Raw genomic sequence first — 9948 nt, forward strand, 5'->3', positions numbered from 1 at the left:
GTGACTCATCGCTGTGACCCCTGGTGCTAGGTCCAGTTCCTCCCACCTGTATCTCCCGGATGCTAGGCCCAGTTGACTGTCAGTTTGTTATCCCCTTTAGCTAGTCCCATATCAAGTTTGGATACAAGGCTGAATTCTTTCCTTGTCAGTAAATCTTTGGTTCCCAAAAAGAAAATACCTATACTTCTCAACATCTCAAAATATTAACTAGCTGTGACTGCAATGTTTCTTCGACCATGTCACTGCAAGTTTGTTGTTTCAGAATTGTTCAGGGTCTATTGTAGAAATTCTATTTCTGTGAGGCCCTAGGAATGATAGAAAATAATGCTGCACTTTCTGATGTTATATGTTTGGAATCTCCATTCTTGTTTCTTCATTACCCCTTTCATTTTGATTTCTTTCCTTTCTTTCTGTAATTTTCTGACTTACATTGAGTGATGAGATGACATAGCCTGTGAAGGGAGCATGTAGACCATACTATTTCCAATGGAATGTGGTAATTTTCGTTAGAACATAAAGTAGAAGCAGACGACAGTGGTGATACCTGCTGGGAGTATCCAAATATTACCTCACTTAAAAATACATAAATAAATTTTAAATTAGAAAAAAACATTAAAATAAATAGGAAGCAGAAAGGTTAGTCCATGTCTGGTAGACTCTCTACACCTACGAAATTCAGTCAATGGACATATCTCCCCAATGATAGGGGTAGCACCTTGGTCCTAGATAAATGTCACTTCTGTAGACACTCCTAGCACAAGCCCACCTCTGCCCTCAGCTTCTCCTTGTCTCTCTGTGGGGGGAGGGTAGGGTGCACCTGTACTACAGGCTATTTTCCATTGTTCAAACAGCTACCTAGCCTTGGTGCATTCAGGTGAAATCCATAGCTCCTTTGGCAGTCCAAGATCAGGTGGGTTCATAATGCAATTTGGCACATAATTCGGAATGAGATGAATACATGGTGTAGTCTAAGTTCATGGTGGTATTTGGCCAGTGATCCAAGATTTGCATTCTGTTATTTTCAAGAATTTTCCCTATTTAGAGATGTCTGCAGGGTCTCTTACCCTATTTTGTTTACCTCCAGGTGCTTCACTAAATGATGGACAGTGGCATTCTGTGTCCTTGTTCATTAGAGGAATTCACCTGACTGTGATAGTGGACGGTGATGCAGCGTCCCTGACTCATTCCCTGCAAGGGCAGATTGATTTGGATGCCATCTATTATGTGGGGGGTAAGTGAACAAAAGGGGCTTCATCAGCAGTCAAAATATCTTTATTTTTTCGACTGCTGCTTCTAATGAAAGCTAGTACTGAGGAGTTAGTTCTCTCCTTCAATTATAGTTAATGGTAATGTCAAGTGGACAAAGATGATAAATATGATGTAGCATGCAAGTCTTCTAGGTGATCTAATTTACATGTGCATATAATAACATTTGTTTTAAATTTGACATTTGTTCTCAACAATGACTGCCTGTTGCAGTCACCTGGGAAGTTTCAAAATGTCTCATACCTTCCCCACAGATTCTCATTTAACTGCTTCTGAGGTCTGGACAACAGGATTTATCATGTTCTACAGGTGATTCTCTGTACAGACAATGTTAAGAATCATAATTCTTCATTTCTTACCTTCAGTACTTTGCTAGGGGACATTTTTCTATTGCAAAATGCTCTTTATAACTTTTTCTTTCATTTTGTGTGAAAATTTTATTGCAGCATGTTGGTGTACTTTTCTTTTATCTATTGGCTACACTTATGCCAGGAGCCAGGCTGCTTAGTGTAGTCCACAGGCAACATCTCTTGGAAGCCTGTTGACAAGACAGCTATGCCATTCCTGACCTCCAGAACCAGACTCTGCATTTCTCAGGATCCTCAGGTGTCTGTTATAAATAAAGATATATTCTATCCCCACAGTCTGTATAAAATTGACACCATTATATACAAAGAACAAGATTGGATTTAATGACTATTACTGTTTCGCTCATTGCTGATGGTGATGCAACTTACTAAGACACTGTCAGGCTATTTCTGCTCAACTCTAATAAATAGCAAGATTCTTTGAATGAATCTTTACAAGACCCTTTTAGCCAGGGGTGGGGATATTTATAAGCCTGATGAGTTTCTGTTCCTGGGACATTTGAGTGAACAGACCTGAGCCTTGAGTGCTCTAGAACATCAACCTGAGCCTTGAGTGCTCTAGAACATCAATAGTAACACTCATTTCTAATCTTAATACCCCTTGACATACTCCGGTTTAGCATTTTATATTTGTTAGATTCTAAAATAATTTGGGGGCATAGTGGAGAGAGCTTGATAGCCCAACAAGAAACTATAACATTCCCCTTAAAAATTGACAACAAGCAAATAAACCATGAATCAGGGTATTTAGCATTTCAAACCCCCAAAAGCAGCCCTTACTATGAAGGGTGAAATAGTGCCAGCAATCTCAAAACATCGGATTGCTCTCCTCTTTGCTTTCTAAATGCAATGTATTTGTGACCCAGATTGTTTTTTGAACCTTTACACTTTTGATAGATTTCATGGTTCCACAGAGGAACAAATTCCTTCAAAACCAAATAAAGAATTTATCCAAGTGCTGTACTTTATAAGGTAAAAAGATTTCAAAGCACTCAAAGGTATAGAAAGAAGAGCCTTGCTATATTGTTTAATGATACAAGTGAAAAATACTTTTAAAATCACATGCTCATTTTTCATATGGGAACATTCTATGTATTCAGAATGTGAACTGTAAGCTACTTGAAAGTAGTTAGTTCCCATACATATTTACATGCTGATGAGATAAGAATCAGTTGTTGCTATGAAATAGAACATATTCATATATTTTAAAAGATACTAGTGGTGTTTCTTAAAAAATATATGTGGGTGCAACTCCTCATCTGTAAGAAGAAACATAACTATATTTTTTCATTGTCATGACAATATTTTTGAAGCTTCCCTTGCTCCTTCAGATTCTCATTCCCTCAAGGAATTATTACCCTGCATTTTTTAAAATGAATGTTTTACTGCTTTTCTTTATAGTCTATCATCTATGTAGGCAGATTTAAATGATACATTATTTTATGTTGCCTAGTTTTTAACTTTATAAAGGATAATGCTGTCTGCATATTCTGTGACTTGCTTGTTTTTTGAGATCCAATCATGTGAATATGAATAGGTAAAGTTAATAATTTTTACTGCTTTATGATTGTTGATACATATCATACCACATTTTACTTATCTATTCTACTATTCTATTTTATGATTGATAGTCACTTTGATTGTATCCAGTTGCTATTATAAAATATGTTGTCAGTATTCCTGGCTGGTGATTTTAAAGTTGTCCTTATGTGGATCTACCATATGAAGTCTCTGATACTACTCCTAGGTATCTGTCTGAAGGACAGATACACTAATTTGAAAGGATATGTGCACTTTTATAGTCATTGTAACACTATTTACAATAACTGAGCTATGGAAACACAAATGCCCAATCTAAGTACCCAAGAATAGATGAGTGAATCAGAAAGATGTAGTATAAACATCCACTATTACTCAACTGTTAAAAAAGATTAATGTTTGTCATTTGTGATAGCATGGAAGGAACTGGTGAGAATTATGTTCAGTGACATGTCAGAAGAAGAAAGACAAATACTGGGCTGTGTCACTTACATATGGTACATAGAAGGAAATAAAAGGTCAGATAAATCCAAACTAATAATTAACCACAGAAATCTGAATGTAGAACTTGGCTACAGGGCTGGGGGAGAGGGGAGAAGTGAGAACAAAGAGCGGAAAGCACAGTGGACTATGGGCATTTTGGTGGTGGGTGTGGTGTGGTAACAGCACCTGAAGGGGTAGATTCTGTACCCCTGAAACACAAAGAATATTGTAAGCCAATGTTATCTAAATAAAAAATACATTTAATAACATACTTGTACCACTAAGTTAGGGAATAATAATTTATGACCAGAATTGCCCAAGTGTGTTGTATGAAGCATTAGCAGGCCGGGGGGGGGGGTTTAATAACTCTGTCATGGAGTCTCACCTGATGACATTTTCTGCTGTGGTGACATAAAGTGACAATTTCTGCTATCCTCAGAAGTACTTAACCTCTGACTTGTTCAGTCGTGATTGATAAGTTTCATTAATTTAGCAGCAAGATTCACTTACACTTTCCCTCACAAATCAGGTCATCGATGAGGGAGCCTCTGTCATTCCAGCATCCTGGTTTGGGGTAATCTTCCACATGGATTCGTAAACCTCTCCCAGCTGAGCTCATTTGGGCTCTGGGCCCCCTTGTTTCTTCACCTTTCTCATAACTGAGGAGGTGAAACTCTTAAGTGACTTGATCTTTGCTTCATTACACTTTCACTTTCAGAAAGATTTCCTTTGACTCACTGAACTTGGTTTCATTTCATTCCTAAGAGAATGAATGAGTTTGAGCCTTGTGGTCTAATGAAAAGGAAGATAAACAGAAAAGGAGCAATGATGATTCTGTAAAATTATTTATTGATGTAATATTCCCTTTCCCTTCTGGTGTACTTAGTTGCTAAGTATTATAAGTAGAAGTCACCTGTAAAGGTATATCATATTTCTTCCAAATATATTCAACCCTTCAGAAATTAGCTTACAAATATATTCAACCCTTCAGAAATTAGCTTACAAACTGAAATGTGTGCATCTTCACACAAATCAAGAAATCTATAAAAGAAAGAAATCCATGAAAAGAAGGCATATCTAGTGCTGGTTCTATTTTGTAAGATGACTCCATTCTTGTCAACTTTTCACACATGGAAAGAAAAAGAAAAATAAACTTCATTCATTTTATGGAAATGCAGGGTAGCAAAATAAACTTCCTTCTGCTCTTTTAGGTTTTTTTTTTTTTTCCTGAGATTTCACTGTAATAAAAAACAGATCAACAAGAAAAAAACAAACACAAGTTTACTTACTATGTATTTCCTAAATGCATAGAAGATACCCAGAAATACTAAGTAACTCCCCAGATAACCTAAGTCACCACTTTAAATATCAACTCCAGCTAAAGACAAAAGAAGATGTCTGTTACAAGATTCAAATCCATAGCTTCTCCATTGATAAAGATTTTTAGGATGGCCCTCCCTGGTGGTGCAGCAGGTTAAAGCACAGCACTGAGAAGCTTAAGCCGCTTCCACATGATTTCGATTCCCGCCTGCCCCGGAGGAGACCACATGGCGTGGCAGATCTCTCCTGACCCGCCCGCTGCTCCCCTCAGCAGTGTACTTCGTTGACCTGCCTGTTCTGCTCCCCGCTTTGTCTCTGGTGAAGCCTCTCTCCACCCCTGCACCTCTGGCCTATATCCCATTTCTTTTTACATAAATAAATAAATCTTAAAAAAAAAAAAAAGATTTCTAGGTGCCTGATCACCCTCATCTTTGTGGTGCAGAGAGACGTACAAGTAAAGAGCCCCCCCCTTATCATCATAATTTTTTCTTATAAAAGGATATCTTCTTATTTTCCAGAACTTTTCCCTTAGTAGCCAGCTCTCCAGTTAATCTTCATGCCAAAGATCATAGCTTCAGGTGGCAAGTCATGATTTTGTTTTCCTTCAAAAATTCTTAAATAGAAAGTTAGCATGCATTACGTAGGTTGAATCTCAGTTGCTGCTCCTTGAAAATGAGCCTATCAGTGATGCTATGATGAAAGTGCAAAACAGGATGAGTGAAAACCACACAAGTACAATGAGTAAGATATTTAAGATTATTTCTTCAACTTTATTTTAACAGTAAGAAAGTCCTGAAGTAAACTCAAACCCCATGCTGTAACCACTAACATAAGAATTCCATATTTACATGACTAGAAAATACAAAGCAAAAAGATGAATAATTAATAAAAGAAAAATGTTGTTCTAGAAATAATATAAATGAAACTTTGTAAGACACAACAATGAAATATTTTCATGTTGAAAAGCTGAAAACTTTTCCTATAAAAAACAAGATAATGATGCCTACTTTTGAAATTTTATTCAACATAGTATTAGAAGTTTTAGCCAAGGCAATTAGCCAACATAAAGAAATTACCATGAATTGAAAAGAGGAAGTGAAACTTTCAGTATTTCAATATGATATCATGTTACATGTACAAAACCCTAACTCCAAGAAAAATTATTAGGAATAATAAATTCAGTAAAGTTGCAGGGTGTAAACTTAATTCACAAAGTCTGTTGTGTTTCTGTAGAATAATAATGAACTGTCAGAAAGAAAAATTAAGAAAGTAATTGTTCTTGCAGTTATATCAAAATGAATAAAATACATAAAGATATGTTTATTCAAGTAGCTGAAAGATGCCTTTATTGAAACAATAAGACATTAGTGAAAGAAGTTGAAGGGCAAAAATAAATGAAAAATATCCTATACTCAGCAATTAGAAGAATTAGTGTTGTTAAAATGTCCATATTGGGCCCTCCCTAGTGGTGCAATGGGTGAAAGCACAGCACTGCAAGGGAGCTACAGCCCTTTCAGTGGAGTTAGATTCCCTGCCCTGGAAGAGCAACAGACCTCTCCTGACCTGCCCGCTGCTCCCCTCAGCAGTGTACTGTGTCAATCTGCCTGTTTTGCTCCCTACTGTGACTCTGGTGAACTCTTTCACTTTCACCTGCACTTCTGGCCTGTACACCAGTTCTATGTGCATAAATAAATAAATCATTAGTTAAAAAAAAAAGCCCATATTACATTAAAAAATATCTACAGGTTCAGTGTGATCCCTATCAAAATATCAATAACATTTTCCATAAAAACAGAAAAAGTCTTAACATTTTGGTGGCAACACATTATACCCTAAATAACCAAAGCAATCTTGAGAAAGAACAAAGCTAGAGTAATCCCATTTCCTAATTTCAAATTTTGTTATAAAGCAGTAGTAATCTGAACAATATCATACAGCATAAGAACAGATATGTAGATGAATAGAATAGAATAGAGAACCCAGAAATAAACCCAGATATAAATGATCAGTTAATTTGTGACCAAAAAAAAAAAATGATAGACAATAAGAAAAGAACACTCTCTTTAAAAACGCCATTGAGTGAACAGCCACATACAAAGAATAAAACCCCACCCGAGTCTTACCCCCCACACAAAAAATAAACATTAAGTGTTTTAAAGACTCGAACATAAATCTTGAAGCCATCAAATTTCTGGAAGAAAACACAAGCAGAAAGCTTCTTGACATGTCTCAATGATGGCTTTTTAAATCTCTCACCAAAAACAAAATCAAACAGAGCAAAAATAAACAAGTAGGAAAACAAGAAACTAAAATACTTCTGTGAAGCAAAGGAAACTGTCAGCAAAATGAAAAGGCAAGGCCTCCCTGGTGGTACAGGGGTTAAAGACACAGCACTATCAAGCTATAGGCAGACATTGTGATGTGAGTTTGATCTCCAGCCAGGGAGCTGGCCCACATGGTACAGCAGGCCTATCCTATCTTACCTGCTGCTCCTCTCGGCAGTTTATTTCAATAGATCTGCCTATTTTATGCTCCCTACTTTATCTCTGATGAATCCTCTCACCACCCCCCACCTCAGGAGTTCACTTCAGTTCTTATATGCATAAATAAATAAATTTTTTTAAAAAATGAAAAGGCAACATACTGAATTGGGGAGAAATATTTGTGATTATATATCTGAACAATGGATAATATGCAAAACGTAGTTAAGAACTCATACATCTTAATCACAGTAATGAAACAATCTTATTTTAAAAATAGCAGAAGATTTGAACACTCAGTTTTCCAAAGACTACATACAGATGGCCAACATGTACATGAAAAATGCTCAATAGCATTAATCAACAGGGAAATGCAAATCAAATCACAATGAGATATCACATCATACCTGTTAAAATAGCTATTATCAAACAGAGTAGAAATAATGGTCTTGGTGAAAATGTGGAGAAGAAGGATCCCTTGTGCACTATCAGTGTGAATATAAAATTGGTGCAATGACCCTTGAAAAACAGTATGTAGGTTTCTCAGAAAATTGAAGATGGAACTATGTGATCTAGCAATTCGATTTTTAAGTCTATAGCCAAAGAAAATGAAAGCCCTAAATTGAAACATGCTTATTGCAACATAATTTATGATAATCAAGATTTTGAAACAACCTGTGTCTGTCAATGTATGAATGCTTAAAGAAAATGTGGGGTATATACAATGGAATAATATTCAGCCATTAATTCCTGTAATAATGTGCAATATTTTTGATGTAACTTATTTCCTCCTGTGTCTCCATGTCCTGTGTTCAGGCTGCCCTGACAGTGACTCAAGCTGTGGAAATCCTCTGGGGGCACTTCAGGGCTGTCTGAGGCTCATCTCCTTTGATAACAAGACAGTGGATCCCATTTCGGTGCAACAGGGGCAACTAGGGAGTTTCCGTGACCTCCAGATAGACACTTGTGGCCTCATGGACCGGTAAGGCGATTTCAGGTATTTTAAATGCCTGTTTTCAATCTTCTGACAGTAGAATTAAAACAATGAGGTACTGGGAAATTGCACCACCTTCTCATCCCTTCTCTTTTTCTCATATCCATTTTATAGAGGAAAATTATTTTTACATTGTAAACAACATTTAAAGCATCTCTCTTTTCAAACAATACATGCTCATTGATTTCCTTTTGTATGCCCTCAAACTACTTAATTCTTACAGAGTACTCTCTATGCTGTTATAATTATTAATGACTATAAATGTTGACAAGTCCAACTGCTTTAAAAATACAAATACATTGTACAAATACATTACTGGAAAGAGATGATGAATTATAGAAGACCAGTAACTCAGAATCATTTGTGGTCAGTTAGATTTAGCATACACTCTTTTTCTACAGGGGAAATACAAAGTAACTCTTCTTTTGAGAAAGGTGAGAGCTGCAGGGATTTTTAATGATGCTGTGAGCATCAAATAAATAAATAAATAAAGAGACACTATTATCACATGCTGACCAGGCCACTAAAGATGGGTACAAAAGGAGTAAGGATAAATGGGGGAAATTGTATGGTGAAGGATGGAAACTAGATTTTTGCTGGCAATACTATACTAATATATAAATGTTGACTTTTTTTTTTGAGTTAGAATGATTTTTTATTTTTAAAATTATTTTAATAGAGATAACACTGACTTACAACACTGTGTATGTTTCCAGGGTACAGGGTCACACCTCTGCAAATGTGTGTTCTCATACTGCCCACACCATTAAAGCACCAGATGTTGTTTTATAATTTTGCTCATCTGAAGCCTCTCTTGTGTTATAAACCAACATTACATCAATAAAATTTTTATAAGAGTAACATTAAAGTTGCCAAGCATTGCAAATCTATTCAAGTTATATTATTAGCCGTGCTGTCTTTCATTTTGGCTAAAGGGGTGACTGAAGGATAACAAAAAAATGTTTTTGGATGTGACATATATAGCTTTGTGCCTTCCCTGTGGAAGGAGTGTAGTGTGTTTTTGTTGAATTAATGAGCACGCTTCTGACACTCTCACACATTCAAATACAGGAAATATCTTGACTCACACTTGGCAGACTATTTTGTGGAATAAATCTATTCCATTTTGACACTAATTGGAATCCCATGTCCTGTTCAATAAATTACAAGTTACAAATGCAATTTCATCATGTATTATTAGAAAACCATCAATTTCCAGTATGCAAAACATGGACTTGTGAGATCTTAATTTTCAAAATAGATGCTCATGTTCATATATTGATAGTCTATTCATTTGTAGAGATAAAGAGATTCAAAGAATTTCATCAAAAACTCTCAGTTCTACATGTCTTTTGCAGCAACTTGGATGGAGCTGGAAAAGATCATGCTTAGTGAGATAAGCCAGAAAGAGAAAGAAAAATATCGGATGGTTTCACTCATAGCAGGAGTATAATGGACTAGGCGAGAAAATAACAAAAATATGAACAAACATATACCA

The 9948-nt window shown here is 36.0% G+C and overlaps 1 protein-coding gene across 1 annotated transcript in view; it reads left to right on the forward strand.

The window, feature by feature from the left end:
* Window positions 1–9948, forward strand: part of LOC101629086 (contactin-associated protein-like 3) — a 191916-nt gene that overhangs the window by 118514 nt on the left and 63454 nt on the right. The window contains exons 9-10 of the mRNA XM_012726558.1: window positions 1085–1231; window positions 8273–8438. Of these exons, the coding sequence (XP_012582012.1) occupies window positions 1085–1231; window positions 8273–8438 (313 nt within the window). The remainder of the gene's footprint in view (window positions 1–1084; window positions 1232–8272; window positions 8439–9948) is intronic.

Source organism: Condylura cristata, unplaced genomic scaffold (assembly GCF_000260355.1).
Source record: "Condylura cristata isolate star-nosed mole 26May11 unplaced genomic scaffold, ConCri1.0 scaffold00017, whole genome shotgun sequence".
Lineage (NCBI taxonomy): Eukaryota > Metazoa > Chordata > Mammalia > Eulipotyphla > Talpidae > Condylura > Condylura cristata.